The sequence below is a fragment of the Fusarium pseudograminearum genome, chromosome 1, assembly GCF_000303195.2.
Source record: "Fusarium pseudograminearum CS3096 chromosome 1, whole genome shotgun sequence".
Lineage (NCBI taxonomy): Eukaryota > Fungi > Ascomycota > Sordariomycetes > Hypocreales > Nectriaceae > Fusarium > Fusarium pseudograminearum.
The window spans coordinates 8,903,115-8,923,363 of record NC_031951.1 but is presented as its reverse complement, the minus strand read 5'-3'; the positions used below and the strand labels follow the sequence as shown (position 1 = coordinate 8,923,363).

General features: G+C 48.3%; 4 protein-coding genes across 4 annotated transcripts, besides 2 other annotated features; all 4 read right to left on the bottom strand.

The window, feature by feature from the left end:
- Positions 1 to 96: 96 nt before the first annotated feature.
- On the bottom strand, positions 97 to 2,290 carry FPSE_10602 (uncharacterized protein; the record flags this gene model as incomplete). Its single annotated transcript, XM_009263719.1, has 2 exons — positions 97 to 2,120; positions 2,167 to 2,290. The coding sequence occupies 2 exons, from the start codon at positions 2,288 to 2,290 to the stop codon at positions 97 to 99; spliced, it is 2,148 nt and encodes a 715-aa protein (XP_009261994.1).
- A 1,347-nt stretch (positions 2,291 to 3,637) lies between these two features.
- Positions 3,638 to 6,505, bottom strand: FPSE_10603 (uncharacterized protein; the record flags this gene model as incomplete). The annotated part of the gene is made up of 2 exons (XM_009263720.1): positions 3,638 to 6,249; positions 6,355 to 6,505. The coding sequence occupies 2 exons, from the start codon at positions 6,503 to 6,505 to the stop codon at positions 3,638 to 3,640; spliced, it is 2,763 nt and encodes a 920-aa protein (XP_009261995.1).
- A 679-nt stretch (positions 6,506 to 7,184) lies between these two features.
- Positions 7,185 to 7,216: a microsatellite.
- A 3,652-nt stretch (positions 7,217 to 10,868) lies between these two features.
- On the bottom strand, positions 10,869 to 11,694 carry FPSE_10604 (uncharacterized protein; the record flags this gene model as incomplete). Its single annotated transcript, XM_009263721.1, has 5 exons — positions 10,869 to 10,924; positions 10,976 to 11,069; positions 11,120 to 11,182; positions 11,538 to 11,565; positions 11,645 to 11,694. The coding sequence occupies 5 exons, from the start codon at positions 11,692 to 11,694 to the stop codon at positions 10,869 to 10,871; spliced, it is 291 nt and encodes a 96-aa protein (XP_009261996.1).
- Positions 11,695 to 14,076: 2,382 nt separating this feature from the next.
- FPSE_10605 (uncharacterized protein) lies at positions 14,077 to 14,688 on the bottom strand (the record flags this gene model as incomplete). The annotated part of the gene is made up of 1 exon (XM_009263722.1): positions 14,077 to 14,688. One exon carries the CDS (start codon positions 14,686 to 14,688, stop codon positions 14,077 to 14,079), a length of 612 nt encoding a protein of 203 aa, XP_009261997.1.
- Positions 14,689 to 20,187: 5,499 nt separating this feature from the next.
- Positions 20,188 to 20,249: a repeat region.

Below are 20,249 nucleotides of genomic sequence, written 5' to 3'. Positions count from 1 at the left end.
CTGTACTCAATGGTAGTACAATCCGATTTATATCTAACTTGGAAATGCATCGCTCATATTTCTCAAACAGTGATCATACAGCGTGCCCTTGTTACCTCACCAAAGCTCGCAAACGGGGCTCTTTTTTGTGCAACTGAAAGCCTTGTTAAACTCGGCAGAGTTCGTCAAAGGTAGCAAGGCTCTGGCAGCACTGGGAGCGTGTACGTCTGTCGTAAGAAGTTGTAAAGCATACTTGGGCTGAATCCTCGAACACCAGGTCTGACCCCATTTTAGAAAGAACAGTTGCTCGTGTGAGAACTTCTCTAGGCCTGGTAGATTCTTGTCGACTCCTTTGTCTTTGACTTGCTTTTTCCAGGCTGCAAAACCTGACACGACACCACCGGCATCGGCGATGTTTTCGGGCAAAGTCAGGCTTCCGTTAACGGGGAGAGCTGTTCCATCGGGTGCCTCGATGGTGAAGTTGCTGTACTGCTCGACAAAGCACTTTGTTTGGTTCACAAAGGCTTCTTCTGACTCCTTGTCCCACCATGACGTCTTGTTTCCCGTCTTGTCGTACATGTACCCCTGACTATCGAAGCCGTGTGTGATCTCATGACCAACAATGCTACCTGCACCTCCGTAGTTGATGTAGTCTGGGTACCCCGGGTCGAAAATGGGAGCCTGGAGGTACCCTGCCAGTAGACCGATCTCGTTCCGGGTCGGAGCGTAGTATGCGTTGGCCTTAAGAGTGGTCATGACAAGTTGGCCTCTGCTATATGGCTCGGCAAGGCTCTTCCATTGTTTGGAGATCTTGGACTTTGCGAATGCCAAGGCATTTAGGACAAGAGATGGCTTGATTTCGATATCGGAGTAGTACTTCTCAATAGCGATGGGATCCATAGGGTTGGGATCTGTAGGAAGTCCAATCATCTTTTGCATAGCCTCGATCTTCTCAAGTGCGGCTTCCTTGACCTTTGCAGTTGCCCATTTACGCGTCTTGATGCGATCTGAGAAGGCCTCTTTGATATAGTCGACCATTTCTGAGGCTGTCTTGATCTTATCCGGGCCAAAGTTCTTATCCACGAAGAAGCGAGTAAGAATCCAGGTTAAACCATGAGGACCTACGGTTGCTTCAGCGATGGGAATGCTGACGATCCAGTCTACTCCCCGATCCAGCAGGGTAACGCATTTTCTCCAGCGAGGTCTGGGGCTTTCTGGGTCTTTTCCTTGGAGTTTGGATTGAAAGTCGTTGTAGGCGTTGGTCAAGTCATGCTCGATATAAGGTGACACGGAGGATATCATCTTCCATACAAAGTACGCCTGTACTGTTTCAGTCGGTGTCTGGGAGATGATTTGAGACATGTTCGTGAAGTAGGAAGGATAAAGAGTGTTAACCGTTCCTTTCCAGTTCTTGGGGGCAAGCTGCTTGATCACACCCTCGTAGTCGAGGTTGGGGGCCAGCTTCTTCAAATTCCCTGCAGGAACATCATCAGAAGCTTCGTTTTCCAGGCTCCACGCCCAAGCCATTACGAGCTTCATCTGAAACAAGTAAATAGATCCTGCAAGTTCGGTGGCAGTTGTGTTGCTGAGCTTAGAAGGGTATGTAGCCCTGAGCAGGGCAGAGGTTATTTCCATCAACTCTGCCTCGCCTTCTTCTGTACTCGGCAATCGCAGTGCCTGGAATAGAGGTGGAGAGATTCCTAGAACGACTTCTTCTGGGTCGTACTCATTCTGTGAGACAAACATCTGTTGGAAAGTTCCAATCCCATAGCTTTCGAAGGTTGCTAATGTCTCTGTCAAAGCAGAAGAATTCGTGGTCGTGTTGGATGCACCAGTAGGGTACAACTCTACGACCGTTCTAACAACTTCCGACAGGACATTGAGACCTTCTTCCTCAAGCGCCGTGTAGTTCTGACAGACTTGATAAGCCTCCTGGATTTTGGCGAGGTTTCTCTTGTCGGCCTTGGTCTGCTCCTTGGTCAAGTTGACAGTGATATATCCAGCGTCTTCGCCAGTAGGGTATGGATCTTCGAGTATTCTTCTCGCCAGTATGTATGTTTGTTCTTGGGAGGCTGTGATGCCGTATATAGTGTCCTCGCCTTGGGGAATATCGTGATATTCAGCCCAGTTGCCACAGGCATCTAGGGTTGTTAGGACTGGACTTATATGATGGTTATTGTGACTTACACTGCTCAAACTCTTCACATGGGTCGATTTTGGTGTAGTTTAATGCCATACTCTGCTTCATGTCCGCGGCAAGTTGAAGACATGCTGTAGATGTACAGAGATTGCTCGCTGGGTTGGGTGCCATGGTGGCGGGTAGACACGAAACGGACAGGCTCTGGGCGTGTTCTCGGCAAATGGGGGTGTCGGAGGGTTTAAATCGGGATGAGAGATAGATAGCCTGTGTGGTGTTGAAGACAACTAATGGTATAATCTCGAGAAACGATCTACATATAAACAAAATACTGGCGCCCTCCTCCCATCCATCCTGTCTCTACTACTATGTATATACCCGCAGTATCATGGCGATGCTGTAAGCACTAAATCTTCCAGGCTGTTCTTGGTGGATAGATATATGGCCCCCAAGAAAACCCATCGGCAGCCTATCGTGTTCGCCCTGCCATGGATCCTCAACCGCCTGGCTTCGAACTTCCCTGGCCAAAGTCCCATTCGAGGAAGCGAGGCAGTTACAAGGTCAACTGTTACATCAAGTCTGACTGTGCAGTGTATCGGGTCCAAGTCTTTGAGCCTCGTGGGGCAATTCTATACAGGATACACCAAGGTCGAAAGATCGACGGTGAAAGTCCAATGGAGTTTGTTGGCGTTTCTAAGCCATGGCTGAGCCTTGTTAGACAGCGGCTGGTGTCAGCTTGTATTTATTTCCCGATTGGCTGCCCTTAGCTTACTCCAAAACGCGGTTGCTTACTCTAAAATAAAGTTGCCATAAATAAGTCATGTAAGATCCTTGGCTGTTTTGTTCGCTGGCTTGAGAACGTGTGGTGTTTAATCACTTGACCTCTCAACTAACGACACGAACTATCGCATACAGCGTGCATAATACGTAAAGGTACTTCGGTACGGCAAGTCTGAAAATGGACATATGATTCTCTGATCTATGGACCATTGCATGGCCCCCAACTTCATAACAAAGGCCAAATAGTCCTACGGGAGCGAACAAGTGGCTATGCACAAAGCAGTTCTTCAGGTGGATTTGCCTCGGCGTCTGATGAATGAGTTCCTGTCATGATAACCCAAATAGGACGATTATTCCGCTCAAGAGCGGTCATGTAGTAAGCAACTTGCTGCGGCACATAAGCAGCCCTTGATAGATCAGGTATTTGGGAGCGTGGTCTGCCTCAGAACGCATAGTAAACGTCACAGCCTCTTTCAATCAATAGTCAAAATACATCCTGACTCGAAGACATCATTCACTTGAAATTTTTTTAGCATTAATGTAACCAATCAACCTGAACCTCATCGTTGATGATAATGACTATTTCGCTACAAAGATGTCCCAGATATACATTTAAATGTGTAGAATGTGTTCGTGTTTCATTTCGCTAATTGTCATTTTGTTGCTCCGTGATGTCCAATACCCAAATCTGCATTCGCTTACATGCAAAACAAGTACAAAGAAAACGACATATGTCAGCATCTACACCATGACTGGTTCGACAGATGAGACAGGCATGTTCGACATAGCCATTGGTATCATGTAAGGGCCCAATGCTGAGGATAAGATGCTGGCGATGTTGCGAGCCATGTCTGACTTCTTACCCAAACACCAAAGCGCCTTTGTGCAGTCCTCGCACCTACGCACCACATTCATGACGCTGGGCGTCTCCAGAGGTATGTGTTCGTGTCGAACCTTCTCTTCCGCCTCAGTAAGAAGTAGAATAGCGGCTTTGGTAAACGCCCTGATGAGGATCATAGTCCATGGTTCCGTCAAAATGGAGCCCTCGACGACTGCGAAGTGAAGATCCGAGATACCGGTTCCGGGTACATCGCCAGCTCGAGGGCATGTCGAGACTCGAGCGAGGTCTGAAAGAATAGCTGCACTATCTCGGCGAAGACTGGCCACTACGTTGGCTGCTTGACGGACTTGGGTCGAATAATCCAAGCCCAACTTATTCTCGTCGACAAGCTCAATCAGGTCTGCCATTAGGAGAGCAGCACAGTGGAAATGGGCCACCACACACACAAACCAACTTTGGATGAGTGTTGGAACAGAGTCATATTGTTCGACCAGATCTCGGAAGAAGGCGCCGTAGCTTACGTTCCAATGCTTATAAACAGCCATTGCGTTTGAAATGACCTTCTCAACTGGTTCGCCACGGTATCGACTCCTAATCGTGTTCTGAAGGTATGAGACATGTCGGAACAGGATGACCTTGATAGGCGCAGCAGTGACAACACCCTTGGAGGCGGCATCATACGAGCAAGGCCAACGGAGGACACCCTCCTTGTTTTCGCGAACGAAAAGTTCCGCCCACCACCGAGTGTCCTGTGGTCGATACTCAATGTTGTAGGATTCATTCTCTGGATGATCAGGGTACGTCGGGTCATGGTGACACTCCTCATCCGAGACAACTACAGGCCGGCCGTTCATAGATGACGATACTGTGTCGAACATGACTGTCATCCAGTACACCAGGCCAATGGTACCTTTGTCTTCGTCGCTCAGAGCCTCTGCAGCAGTCGCCTTCTCTAACCCGAGAGAGCTTCCAGATACATCGAGAACGCCTGTCTCCCGCGCCTCATACTGAAACTTGAGAGCATGCATCTTTCTTGCAGCTCGTTCCATGAAAACAGGCGGACCTTCCGCGGCGATGATTTCGCTGAGCTGAGAAGCAATTGATCCCTCTCCTGAAGCGATAGGGCTGTCGCCATCAAAGTTACTCGTGCTGTAAGGCCCATCGTTGTTGTCTTCGTCATCCCTTGGTTTCTGCGCCAAACCCATTATCAGATCCGCACAGACCACACGGAAGCACTCCATGTCGGAACAGTCCTGCAGAGCTCTCTTGGCTTGAGCCCAAAAGGTCTTTTGGAGCGTCCGGTCAAAATCCTCATTGATGTCGTCAAATTCTGACCGCATGCTATCCATTTGCGTCAGGCTTTGTGGAAACCTGTCTCGCTCACGCTGACTACCTTGAGCCCACTGCGTCGCGAACGCCATGATGGCCAAATGTAACGCCTTTGAGGCAGCACGATCATCTGATTTGCTTAATCGAATCAACTTCGTCGCCTGTGCCTGCTTATCAAGTTGAATGACTCGTCGATATATCCTGTTGTCTTGCTGTTTCGGTTGGCCGACACTCAATCCCTCAAAGTGAGATGCTAGCCAACTAACACCATTGTTTGATTGCCGAGTGATAGTATTGGGCTTATAAGGGCATGTTTCTTCCGACAGCCAGCAAGACAGCGCATGCTCCAAAACGTCATGGTATATCCTCATCAAATTGTCCGAAATCATGTTGTTGTTCGTCTTCGTCATCATATTGTGTGTTACTGAGAAGGGCGAGATGGAAGTGCTATAGCTTCGTGCCAAACTTTCCGGATAACGTCGTACACTTAAAGATCTGGATGAGATGTCGCTTTCATATGAATTGGAGGCTGAGGGAGAAGGTTGGAAAGGAACGTCACTGCCAACTGATTGAGTCTGGAATAGAGGCCACCCATTGTCAACATTCTCCTCCTCTATCGTTTGATGTCGTGAGTGCAAGGCTTGGCTGGTAAGCTCTGTGGGCGGCGTTAAGTCCATATGACTCGGGTGCCCTGATGTTGAATGAGGCTCGAAGCTCTGGAAGACGCTATTGTGAAGGCTGGCATCAAATGCGGTCGGGTCGAAGACGCCGTTGCCGGGCATGGCATCGAAGGTAGTATGAGGGAAAGCAGGGAAGTTGCCGAAGCCGGTTGTGTCCATTGGTCCCCAGCAACTCAAGTCATGTGTCGTCGGAGGCGCCTGTAACATATCGAGCAAGGCAGTTGCGTTAACATCAAGCGATTGGGTCGGAAGGGGAGCCTGAGCCGGCGCAGGTCCGGGCTGCTGTTGAGGGCGCGGCCGTTGACGCTTGGCCTTTGTGCGCGATTGGTCGGGTACGCGGCGAGGATTGGCACCGTTCTGAGAGGCAGCATCGGGGTTGGCATTGGTGTTGGTGTTGGCAGCGGCCGGGCCGGTCTGTAGTTGAGCTCGAACCCAGTGGAATGTACATTGTTTGCGAGTGCGAAGGCAGTATGAACATCGTAAAGCTCTAGAATCAATCTCATCTGTGAGTTCGCACAGGTCCACCGGTTAGCATCGTCGACGTTGTGAAAAGACGATGAGGGGAAGGACAAGGGGAAACAGGATCAAGAAAGTTAGTTACAACTTACCAAAGTGCTCTTCAGCAAGAGAGGCTCCGCTAGCACTCTCGGAACCGTTGCGAAGCCTCTCTGAGTTACGCTGAATGTCCCATAGCGACGGCGCATCGCATGCCCGTTTGGCCTTGCGACACTGATCGCACGAACGGTTCTGGCGTCTCATTGTGAAGGCGAATTAGAATGCGATGAACAGCAGCGAAAGCCGGGGTATGAGTAAGATGGTGTATCAAGCCGTGCAGCGTCGCGTCGAAAGCAGAGCGGCAGCGACGGCACCCAGATAAGGAAAAGGCGAAACGGATATAACGAAAATGGAGATTTTATTTATAAGTATATGTTGGTGGAGATGTTATAGGTAAGATTGAGATTGAGATGAGACTGAAGGAAGCGAACGAAGACGAAGCTTGGGGAAGGGGACCAAAAATGGATGAATGAATGAGATTGGATTTGCCGCACCTTCAAACTCAGCCCCGCGCTGGTGAAGCCCCTAAACAGCCAATGGCGTAGGAATGAGCAGGTAATGAATGGAATTTTAAGACCTTTTACAACGGGCCAGATGCACCCCCAAGAGCCACTAAAGTGCTGACCCAGCAGCACATCCTCCAGGGCCAACAGGCGCCATCGACCAACAAGGAGCCAGCCCTGAAGCCCTGGGCTGCTCCTGTTCTGGCTGTAGCGGGCATGCTCCGCTTTTCCGACCGGAGTTTGACTCTCCCCCGCACCGGGCTAAACTGTTCAGGTACTAGAAGGAGCCTATTGAGAGCGAGTATCCATCCCATGGACGAAACCCAACCTCATACCTTGGTTCTTCTGTAGGATCACCATGCGAAAATGACACGGCACCTGCATCACATCGCATCGCATGGCATCGCATTGCTTGAAGAATGTTTCCCAGGACCCAAGCTGCCAAGCACTAGGTCTCGGAAGTTCCAGGCTCCCTTCCCTGGTGAAGATCTTTTGGACACGTCAAGTAAGGATGAACCTGCAGCCTGTTTGTCGTTACTGCATGGGATCTAACTCAACACAGCAGCTATACCCCAACGACTCTACAGCTGCATTTATCTGCATCGGCTCGACTTTCTGACCCGACCTCCTGTTCAGTACATGCCATGACTGCGACCCGGAATCGTCGGAAAAGGATCCGCCGTATTGTCTCTCTCAACACCTCGATCCCATACTGAACGTCTTGCCGACTCCGCTTGAGGATCTTCCAGCTCCTAGAGATGGGTTATTCCCCATTGGGTTCTAGTTGATACTCTTTGTCCTAGTGGCCAAGGCTCCTTGGCCCACTGAACTCAACTAGACTCGATGAAAGGGGGGTAGCCCAGACTTGCTAACTATGAGTTGTGCCAATGACAAATGATAACATTGCCGGGTCAGTCCAAGAAAAGAAATCTAGTTGAAGATTGATTAGAGAAAGAATGGCTTCAAAAGCTCATTATCTCAAACCTATAAGCCCTTATGCCGGTGATAGCAACTTGGTAGCTCTCACCAGACAGACGGCATTATTCCTAACTCGGATATGCCTCAGAACGAGATTTTTATGTATTTTTCTCTACCGGGTTCTTTAACAGAAGAAACGAGAAAAAGAAACAACTCAAGGTTCCTTAGCACATCCCCCTCCACAAAGAGATTTAATGCACGTCGCGTGCACATCCATAACCAATCGCAAAACACCTTGACAACCCTGTCATGACCTAAACATTCGATAAGCCCTAAGTTAACAGGGATCAGTCTGGAGCATCTGCAAAGTCGGCGATTGCAACTGATGTACGCTTTCCGTCGCAACTACTTCTTTCAACACCAGAGCATACCAGAGGCCGAGATGCTATTCCCAAGCTTCGACCCGACCCACCAGTTTGGTATGTGGTATCCACGATGGCTCGCCTATCTTGCAACCCAAACTCATTATCGATCTTAGGTCTTCTGACCTGGCTGAAACCTGCTCAGGTTTGTGTCGTTCGAGTCTCAGCCGTGGATTTCCGCAGAAGTGATTGATTTAGCGCGCTTGCTCCACTGACCTTGTCTTGTCTCAGTACTTAGTGTGAGCCTCATGTATATGTGATGTGCTAAAGTGCGCCCAACATATGACGATGAATGATAACGATATTGTTGCCCGCAGGCACTTTCTCAGAGAGAAGCGAGAAGTTTTATTCTGCACATACACCAGTGTCTCCATGCACAAACTCAGCTGGACGCACGTCAACACAAAAGCATTGATCCATATGCAATGAAACAAGATGGAGGAGCTTAAGAAGTGTTCCCTTCGCTGCCTCTCTCTTCCTCCAACCTCCGCACCTGGGTTCAAGCTTCGTTCCAAGCCTCGCCAAGTACTGCTAGGGCAAACGCTTCAATGGTACTGTCTCAACGGTCTGACGTTTGCACTGGCAGGTCTGTCTAGTTCAAGACGAGTCAAGTCGATCACGAAACTAGGGTCGCCTCATTAATGTGATGATACCGCCAGCCATCGTTACCAGGCTATCTATCAAGCATGATTATTGCCGAATTCGACGTCATTTCATGTCAAAATTCATTCGTTCTCAAGCTGATAAAATCTTGCGGACCTCTTCTCTCTCAAGAAGCATGAAGCTAACAGCCTCAACCTACTCCAACATCTGAGGCCGATTGCCATTAACCAACGCGCAATACAATCACTGCATAACAACGGAAATAGCTTGAAAGGCTTACTCTAGCCCCGAGTCAGCTTCTCAATAATAATGCGCCGCGTAATCCAATGTTCATGAATCACTGCTATCTAGTTGACAAGCTATATTGGACTCTTCCACAGTGTGGCTCCACAATCCACCGCCAGCTGCGGGGGAGGAAAATCCGGGGTGCATATTCATTGCTAAGATATTTCCACAGGGCATATCCGCCATGTTTGCAATACGAGAGATGATGTATCATTGCGATATTAGCACGATATTCGCGATACAGTATACGTATAAGCAAAGGCATACCGGCACATCATCAATAGCGTTCGATCTCTCACTGGTTAGAAAGAATAATGTTCCTCGTGGACACCGCCAGGACCGTTAGATCGAATTTCATGTCCAGGGTCCAGGCTCCTCCAGCTAAAGTGTCACGCAGTCCGATCAGAGGGGTATAGCGCTCATTGAGTTGTGTTCTAGACAAGCCTCGCTGCCTCGTTACGGGACAATGTTTGCAATGATTTCCTTCTAGACTGCCCTCCTTTTCCAAGGCTAAGGATCCATCAATCCTGTTCAGGCTATGGCTGGTCTAATGAGACGCTTCAACACCCTCCCAGTGAGTTCGGTGTGGTTTTCGCCGAAACATAGTTGCTTTATGGTACCGCTGAGACATACTGTGTGCATTGACAGGGACCGACGTTGATGTTGCCGTTTGAGGCTGCGAATCGTGATCGCGGTTGAGATGCGAAGGTGCTTCGATCGTGATGAGACTGTACTGTTGCAGATCAATCAAATATGCCAAAATGCAATTCCACTGCCATTAAGAGTAACGTCATCAACTCGGTTGTGTTGAACGTGCAATTACGTCTCCAAGAACTCACGGTTCTCGGTGAGTATCAGAACATTTGTCGTCCAAAAATAGGTACCCAGGTATAAACGGATTTACCGAAAGCTCCTCCAAGTAGCATAGGCTAGCACTATTTCTGTCTCTTGTTATGGTCTTAACGGTCATATTCTGACATTCTGAGGCTGCCATAGTCTTTTCCATCAAGTACATGACAGGCGCTCGAGCATCACAATTCCGACACAGCTTACACGCAGACACTTCGGCTGGGGAACATCATCCCACTAGTTGTCCCATTATATGACGCTCCAATACAACATTAGGCAACCGAAGTTGCACCATCCTGTTTCCATTCGCTATTGGTGCTGTACTGTAGGATCGTAGCAATTTCCGTCCGCATTCTCATTTTCTGACCAACAATGTGACATTCTCGCATATGCATGCATGAGTAAAGTGTCATGAGAGATACCAACCAACACGAGTGCCAACCGTGGGGGCAGCGTAGTATGAGCTCTCGTATGCAACATTAACAAAGCGATTGCAGAATCTGATGGGGCCGGAAATGTGGGAATCTGCCTGTTTCTCCGAGACCATGTATGCGTAAGTATTTATAGTTGTCTGTTTGTTGGGGTTCGCTCAATTCCAGACAAGGTTGTTCGGATTGTGAGCGTAACAATCACAAGCACTCTCCAATGACACCATCACAAATACATCACCCCCATTTCATGTACAATCAAGATAATAAACAGAAGCGTACATGTATTTATTGGTTCGTAAATGTCTCTCAAAAGCAGACACAAAGATACATGGTCAGGTCAAGTCAAGTCCTTGTCCTCGACGCATTCGACCCCATCAGCGACGTGACGGACTTTGTGCAAATCAAGAGATACTGAGCGCCGTGACTACCTTGGAAGTGCCTCATCAGCCATTAATCGGCCTGGGCGGTTTTGGGTATACCTTCATGCTACCACTCCACTCTGGTCCATTGTCCGTCTGTTTCCCAAATCCACGCAATCGGTTTCGTTACCACGTCTTCAGCTTGCAGCACTCTGGATCAGCGACACGTTGTCTCCCTTCAACAGGATTTGACCTTTGATAATGTTAGTATACAGTTAAGACAGAGGGATGGGTTCCAGCATACCGAGAGGTCTCCGGGACTCCTTGTCGTTGGTCTTGGTAATTTGCTTAACCTCCACGGCATCGTCGATTACCAGGTTCATGAACTCATCGAAACCCTGTGAAACGTTAGAAGTTGTTATTTGCGAATGGTTCTGCATGTACTAACTCTGATCTTGCCCTCAATGCGGATGGAGAGCTGCTCGTACAGCCAGACGCTGACCGTGGCGTGCTGCAACAGTCAGCAGGAATTCTCGTTATCGGACGCCGTCGTTCGCTTCCGCCTTATAGACCACGGCAACATAATAGAATCCCATTTCGCAGCATGGTGGGGAGATGCGGCACTGTTGTAGCGTTGGGGATGAAGAACAGTTTCTTGGTCGTTCAATCCTGGCCCAGCCGATTCAGAATAACTCTATCCCCGAACTCGAACCGCATTGAACTACCACCCTTGAACTATTCAAATCCCCATTCGTATTCATCCTTAACACCGAAAATCGCAGGATTCGGGATAGTGTTTTCGAGATCCATCGGCGGTCAAGCGTTTCGGCGATGGACGGCGTAGAAAAGGAACGGTAAAGACTCACTGATTGAAGAAGCTTGAAGATGAAGTTGCTAGGATTCCGTCAGTACACCGTCTCCAAAATTCAGCGAACAGACAATCGCGTCGCGAGGGAAGCTTCAAAAGGCTTACATAGGAGGAACGAGGACACGGCGACCACCGCCACCACCGCGACCAGTCATTTTGATGTGTATACGCAAAGAGCCGTAGGTCTAGAGAATGGGGGAGCTGTCGCTACGCTAAAGATCGGGATCGAAGTTGGGGGATAGCGATGTTTCGACTGTTTGATCACCGCGATTCTGGCTGTCGCAAGATTCCAACGTGGGAGCTCTGAACGCCAACCCAAAATCTTGGCGGAGGTGGGGCAATATTTATCCGAGTAACTCACTCACGGGTAGGCTAACGACGCCAAACAAGTCAAAACTTAGGGTCGGGATGAAGGTATCTCAAGTAAATTCTTGTTGTTGGGATATTTTCAATCGTGTCGGCCACGAGAGACTCTAATAGTGACAGAAAACAGGTAGACTTCGCAATAAGTTAACATTTCCTAGCCCTACATCGCTATAACTGTACAAAAAAAAAACCTTGTCAAAATGCAACGCTTGGGTTTCACAAGTCTCCTACGCTCTCGTTTTCTCCATCAGTACTGGGTTCCAACTCGTTCGGCCTAAAATCTGCTTTGAAGTCATGATACCAAAACAACAGCATTTCCAGGACAAGGTTCCAACATGATCGTCTCGCGCCTTGGGATTCCATTGAAGTACTGACACTTGGAGCATCAACATCTGAAGTAACAAGAGCGTGCTGAGCACCGGGAGTCAATCTGGGTGTCGATGTGCTGGGAGTTTCAAGGATAGGTTGGAAAAAGCGACTGAGGCTTGGTTCGAAGCGCTCGATCGCGACCTTTCCTGCAGCGAATGCTTGCTCTTTAGGCTTGATGAGGCCGAATCTTTCCAACAACTCCTTGCGACGCCGATACATTTCCAAGGGCGACCTACTCTGATTGAATTCCCGGAGCTTATACTCATAGAGATTCTTAGGACGACTCTTAATCTCTGGATTGATGAAGAGCAATTCCAACCTGCGAACCGATGTCGGGCTCAGATACTCGCCGTCGCTGTCAGTAGGGACGATATCTATCTTGGACTTGAGGTACTACCAAGGGTCTTCATCAATTTCGTATGGAAAGCCAGTCAGCTCGCCCTCCTGAAGTCGTATGTCTTTTTTAGCAAGGTCTTTAAATAGACCGATTGGGATCTCGTATGCGTCTTCGTAGAACAATCTCTCTGAGTGTGTGGTTGGGGGCATCGTGTCGCAGACTGCATGGAATCTCAGAATGAACAGTCGTAAGGCTGTCAAGTGAGAAAACAGTGGCCAGAATGGCACAAGTGCATGCAGATGATATGTGTGATCATTGTAGACTTCGATGTTGAGGACAGTCAAGTGCTTGGTGTTGAGTTCGTAGAGCTTGAAGACGGGAGGTAGAGGGCAGCTTAACGCATACTATGCTCTGGTCGGGACATCTAGTCCAATTTCTCGATGCATTCTCTCGCTAATTTTCAGAAAGGCCAAATACGCCTCATGCCGAAAAAAAAATCGACTGGCGGTTAGATAGGGGTTCCGCAACATTGACATAATGTAGCGTTCAAGAAACGTTTCATAAAGTCCGGGCATCGGAACGTGGACAAGCGGCGCCGGATACTCCATCTTGTTCGTTCCTGTCTCTTTTCAAGGCGGCGAGGAAATTGATTAGAGAGAACAATGTCATAACAAGAGAGTGACAAGTGGTCATAGGGTCTCGAAGTATATAAACAGATGATGATACTGGGTGTATGATGTTGTGCGGGATGATGGTAGTTGAGAGTTTGGGCGCTCGTATTAGGAACCGAGGACTAGCAATTGACCATGGGTGCTCAGGTATGTTGTTCCTTCCTTATATTTCCTTGCTGCATGGTTTAATGAAGAGACAGGTGTAAACGAGTATGGATATGCATTCGATACACATGCTGCCTTCTAGCTGGAAGGGAAAGAACGAAATCCACAAGGTGCTCGTTACGACTTCGTACATTAGGTAGGAAACACCTAACTTAGTACCTGCTAGTAGTTCCCAATGGATGTTTAATGCTGTTCACTTCATTGAGAAATACTGCGAAGATCCGCATCTCCGTGCGGGACATACTCATGGGTATTGAACTAACTTGTGCATGTTACCTTTGACAAGAGAGCATATTCCGCCACCACATTGCAGACTCATTTCCCTCAAACCCTCCATAGAATACAGGTAGCCCGGGAGTGCATATAAATGGACTGTTGCGGTGTCGTTAATAAAAAATCACATATGATACGAAGAGAAGAAGCATTGGAGAGAGGTTTGAACTCGATAAAATGATAAGCGGGTAAGAAATAACAGAAGTGGTATATAGTAAGGCCGTAACACATAAGAAATCTATAGTAGATACAGAGAAACCGTAGAGACGTAGCCAACGTAGCTCATGTCCAGCATGAATCCAATCATCCATCGTATACCAATGCGCCGATCCAGTACCCGAGATTAACACCTCTACCTATAGAAAGATAACAATATATCCAAGGAAAACAATCAAGGCCAATCCAACACCAGGTCTCGTCGTAAACGCACCACCTTCCTCCTTGATAACCTCATCTTCGAACTGACCCTTCACATTGCCCCTGGGCCAGTACTCGCAGACCAGATACCACCCCTTCTCGCCGCATAACTTCCTCCCACATCCAACGGTGGTGGTATCTTTCCAGACAAGTTGTGTGAAGTGGCCCGTATCCTCACCAAACTTGGCATTGTCAAAGTCGTACTTGTCCCGCTCATCACCCCATGCCTCAATGCTAGCCGTGACGTTGGGATAACCTATAGCGAGGTTCTCGCCATATGGACCGCCCGAGTGTTCAAACTCGCAGTCGTCGAGATCACCGAGGTAGTCTGATGCGAACTTCTCGAGTGTCTTGTTCCACTTTAGATCTGTAGCGTTGTGCTCTTCCCGGTAGAAATTTGTGCTGTTGAGGACGGCTGATGTGAAGGTGTCTTTGTCCTTCCATTCTGGCTCGTTGGAGGGGATGGATACTGGTGCCGTGATTGTAACGACATCTGCAGCAAGGCTGGAGCCAATAAGTAAAGATATAAGAGGAAGTAAAATGTGCTTCATGATGATAAATATGTGTTTGGGAGTACCAGGTGTTTGTGTAAGTGGTTTCACAACGTGTGTAGCCGCCTTGGCAGGTGGCTATATATACAAGGCAGAGCACCAATTGAAGCAAAATCACAAGCGTTGCTGTTGTTGTTTTTTTGTTCTAGGAAGACTTTTTCACGATAGAGCACACGAATGACTACAGAATATAACTAACGACTCTTTGTCTTCTCAGCCTGGTTTTTCTTCGTCTTGGCCTTGGAATGGGCCTCTATGACGTATGCTCGTTCGGCCAATAGCTGTACAGCACATAGCTCAACTAACCTGGACTGTGTTGGTGACGAGGGACAAGGCTGGGCATTTTTGTTATCTATCGCCAATATCACCATGATTCAAGATTTTGAACTGGGATGGGATTGAAGATGGACAATACACCAGAGTGAAACATTTAGTGGAGGGTAGTCAGTTTCTTTAGCAGTCCAAACTTATGCACATCAACTGTTAGCCAGTTCAGTTGACAACTGAGACGGCGGCGAACTGGCGGGGTGGGCATTCCTCGATCGGCCACTATAACAACACCTATTAATGTGAACTACAGTATGGTTCGACAGTCTTGATGACTGATATCCATCCGATTGAATAATCGCACAGCTGATGGGACGTTGGTTGGTGCTGTCTTTGCATCACGGTAAAGTCTCCAAACCCCCACGCGATTGGCGCTGGAGATGCGCCTCGAAAAAAGGTGACAGAAAAGTAGACATCTGCGTGCAAAGGTTCAAAAATAAATGGCGCAAAGCCTCGTCTGCCCAGACAGAAGCTGACCTGATAATTTAGTTTCTTGTCTCTTACCAGTCATGTTTTCCAATGCCTGGTCATTGACGATACTAGGTAAACGGTGGCATATCAAGCTGGAAGCCAAGTCCGATAGCAGGTAGAGAAAGTGTGAGTCACAGGCTGATTAATACCGTTTCTCTCGTACCGTATGTATCTGTTTCTTTTGTTTGTCGATTTGTTTCTAATTATGTTTGCTGTTCCCTCAATCTCTCTCTCATCCAATCCCAGTCCCACCTGTGCGCGTAAGTCGTCGACTAATAACGCACTCGTGCGGATTCTAGTGGTCCCTTTTCCCTTTTATTATCACAGCCGAGTTCTAGACTAGCCAAGATCCCACCCTGAAAGTGGGAAGCGTCAGAAACGTCTCTTCTCAAACGCTGTATGGCCGAAGGCCGGTGATTAATTGAGCGATTATTCGACAACAGGCAGGTAGGCATCTATGTGACCAACAGCCGCTCGATTGACGAGTGGCTGAAAGAACAAAGATGCGCCGATCTAAGCATAAGCATGTTGTAAGCATTCTATCAGTCAGAATGTCTTACAGCAACTAACAAGTGCCGGTGTTCTTCCCGTGAGCAAGCAGCCAACGTTGAATGCTGCAACCCACAAGCACATTCTCGCTTGTACGTCAAGTCGCATCGCATCGCAGATCATTAACTTTTGAGCATCTAAATCAAGAAAACTAAAAGGCGAGAGGCGACAATGCTCCGAGCCGCGGCAGTTACAGTGAGTTCAGCCAAGTTACAGTGCCATTCAACCATTCAATGTTTCCCAAACTCGACTGCATTGCATCTGTTTCCAAGTAATCCGTCATGCTTGATGCCACACCAAAAGGTTCTGGACCATCCACACCCCCAAAGGAAAACTGTAGAAGCAAAACAGAAAAGAAAAAAGAAAAAAAAAACAATCAATTAACTTTCAAGAGATGATCGCGACGATAATGGTTGGTGATTCGCCCAGAGTCTTGGAGACCCTGCTGATCATCCCAACGTAAGTGGTAGATCTCTTAGGTTTAGAGTACACAACGCCAGCACGCCTTAAGGACTTTACCCGAGTTTGGTATCCATCGATCGAACTTTCTTGGCCTGGGCTGCATGCTGTAAACCAAGTTTTTTTTTCTTCTCGTCTTCCTTATAGTAACCTTTTCCGTGAACGCCACCCCTCGCGCTCTCGCCACTTTGGAACAACTCAACCCGTCAGTCGATATGTACTGCCTGCAGACTGTACGACCTGCAGTGGAGACTCGTTTGACTGAACAAGAAAAGCCGAAGCTCCCCTTGTAGTTGTATTTCTTGTCCTCCTGCAGGGCGAGCATCACACCTCCAAAAGAGCAAGAAGAGGCATCCCGTCGACTTTACATTACGTACGTTCCTTGTTGAAGCATTGCCGAATGTGATAAGCTTCGTTTCTGCAAGATTGGTCCCCCCGGCCCGAAGATTAGCCATGCATTTCCATTTCACTTGATGCCGGGGTAATCATTGGCCTGTTGATTGGACTCTATTGCTTCCAACGGCCGTTTCTAACCACTACGGAATATCTTCCGCTGGTCAAACGAGGCACCAGCTAGTAGCTGGCCTCAGCTAATGATTTACAGTTCTCAGCACGGACAAGATGGTTCGCCATGTGTCGATAATGACTTGTTATTAAATTATTCTCCAAATCTCGACCCGTCCTCGTGGCGCAAAGGCAAAGGGTTCCTCAGAACTAACTAGGATGACAGGTTCTGTAATTAATAACATACGGCACGGCACTGTAAAAATAACTCACAGGGACCTCTGGATCACCGTTCAACTTCCTGGACAGGAAAACGCCACAAGGCCCGCCGTTCATGGACAAACTCAATATATCTCGTGGGTGTGGCAGCCCCTGCAGGGTCCCGAGGGTCTTGTACGGTCTGTCTGTAGCAGGAACACATATGACTATCCTGTCCTAATCACACTCCTGCTTCATGACTTGGTGATGCTTCAATAGCGCAGCGCAAATGAATCATACTGAACGATGCTCCACATAACTTGGTGTTGTTTGCCGTGTTTGCTGCAGTACTGCACTGCTTCTTTTCTTGGTTTGTTTGCAGAAATGGTGTAACCCATTGATATTGATAACAGTAGAATGTCCGTTAGCTTACCGACCCCGTGGTCTAGTTAGTTGGAGTTTCTAGCGTAGGCCTCGTCGCCTTGGCCTCTTTCTAGACCACCTCCATCAGAGATCCGAGTAAACAGCAAGTCTGACCTCGAAGATGCCGATAATAACATCGCGATGTCATCTAGCTGGATTTTCGGTTAAGTACGGACGCCATGGCGAAAGTACCCACTAGAGAATCCTGGGCTCATCGCCGACGAAGCCATCCTCCTCCAACGCAAGCAATTCTGCTTTTTGATTAGCCAAAGGTTAGCTCCATTCGTGGGGCTTCCCCGAGAGCCTCAATTACGGCAATAGGAACAGAATGGGTTTGTCCGTCAGCTGGGTAGCATTTAACTATGAGTTTGCTCTGTTTGTGAGCCAGCCGGCGGACTCCTATCAATTAGTTCGTGATCCGAACTGGGGCGTCGAAGCAGTTTTCACCCAGTCCTCAGGTTTAGCCACCAATGAGAAAGTTGGCCTGCGTAATCAATCCTTTGGAAGTTACGATTTGTGGCTGCCAAGCTTACTCGTAACGTGCACTAAAATCGAGGGAACAGGCAATGAATATCAGAAGAAAAGAAAGGACCGCCGCAGCATCCGGAGACGTGTCGAGGCGGGCATAGGAGAGAGCGCTGATCAAGGTGCTGCTGGCTAAGGCTGTCTTGGTTAGCTAGCCTCTGTTGAGAGATCAGCCATATTGCTGTCTCGTCTCGGGCCTTCATTTCCAGGTCCTGTCACGTCCAGTACGACGCCGCAAACAGCAAAATCTGGGGAAGTCAGGGATGAGCTGCTGGTGGATGGTGTGTGCGCCGTCAACAACAAGGGGCCCGGCCCTGCTAACGCACCAGTCCGACTCTCCCCAGACCGGGGGCTACAGTAGCCAGCGGTCCCCCCAGATTTCATTTCTCTAGGCCAGCTAGCCAGGTCTTGGTCCGTTCGATTCGTTCTCGTGGGAGCCAGACTCCGCTAAACGGGATTTGGGGTAGTTACGGTACTATGTCTGCAGGCGTCTTTGCTCTGGAAGTACAGTGCGAAGGCTAGGTCAGCCAATTGTCCGAATGGTGAAGAGGTCGACAAGTGGCGTGCAGGGATTGAGATAGACGAGGATTGGAGGAAAGGGCGTAGAGAAGGGAGGGAAAAACGTGGAAGAGATGATCAAACTCCTCGTTGGTCAATCCCAACAGCTGGTCTCACACGCATAAGCGCGTGGTGTGGCAGACCTTACCTGTTGTTTCGCAAATGTGAAAGAAAGAATATCCAAAAGGCTGACGGTTTCTCACAGAGGGTGAATTATTTGCCGGTACTAAGCGTTTGTTGAGCAACGGCTCGCTCGTTCATCGGTATAGCCTGGGATCATAGGTAGCGAGCGTCATGGTGATTTAATTCTGGCTCGAGAACAAACCGACATCGCTCTCTTTCTCGCTCTCATTTCAAGACTGTAACCAATCGTAAATCGTCAAATGGACAAGCATCAATCCCAAAGGGGTTGCAGGAGCCTCGAGCTGTGGGCCGATGCTGCACCTGACCTCTTTTTGTTCTTGGATCCATGGAGATATGCCTCTTTTTGGACCTAACATTCTGGGGTTTGAGTGATGCCTCGATGAATGCTTGACCTGCTGGCCGTGATGTATAGTGACGACAGATGTTTGCCAGAAGCAAGTCATTAAAAAGGACGTGGCACAGGATGTACCTATGATGATATGCTTGGTCTCTTCTCCAAATCCCTAGGGCTGATGCTGTACTGTGTCGAATTCTATTTCAACAAAGTAAAGTCTCCGATCACAGACGGATTACATTGGATTGAATTGGAGATTCCTTGGAGAGCTCTTCCAGGGACCAACACATACCCAGCAGCATTATAATGGGGTACTGTATCATCCATCAAAGGTTCCTGCTTTGTTGATACTTGCCCAGTGCTCTCCAACAGGTTCCTTAGATGCTGATTCCCCTGCCGCGAAGGGTTACATGTTGAATTAACAAGTCCTTATTTGTTGGACGACGACCTTGGCTTGGCTCTCGTTTGTGAGATAGTGGATCGCATCTGCAATGCATTGAGATTTGTTCCGATTAGTTGATTCCACTCCCAGACTGCTAGGCTAGGCTAGCAGCCCATCGACAGGAGAGAAGAAACAACTGAGACATGAAAAGAAGCAGTGCTAGTTCATAACAGATAGGACTTGTCATAATAGATGTGGGACACCAGGCGGAGACTCAACCTGGAGCAGTGAGTTTCTTTTCACGCCCAGTCTTCGGTACATACAGTGCACTGCGTGCAGTGAAGAGTACGTACTCGTCAGGTTTCTCCACCATGAATAATGCTTGATAATTACATACATCTCGGGGGGCTGTGCAGCGGGAAGACAGGGGCAAGGATCGCTCTGTTACCAGATGTGTCAATGCGTTGAAGCACAGAGCGAGATAGCGATTTGGGGAAGCTTTGTAGTGTGTGAATGACGTTCCTATCTCACCACCAACTGGCCAGGAGCCTCTAGCGAAAGCTGCCGACCGTTGACAGCTCAAGTGCTTACGGCGCAAAGCCGCTTATTGCAGCGACCGACAGGTAAAAAAAAAAAAAAAAAAAAAAAAAAAAAAAAAAAAAACACAAAAAAAAAAAAAAAAAAAAA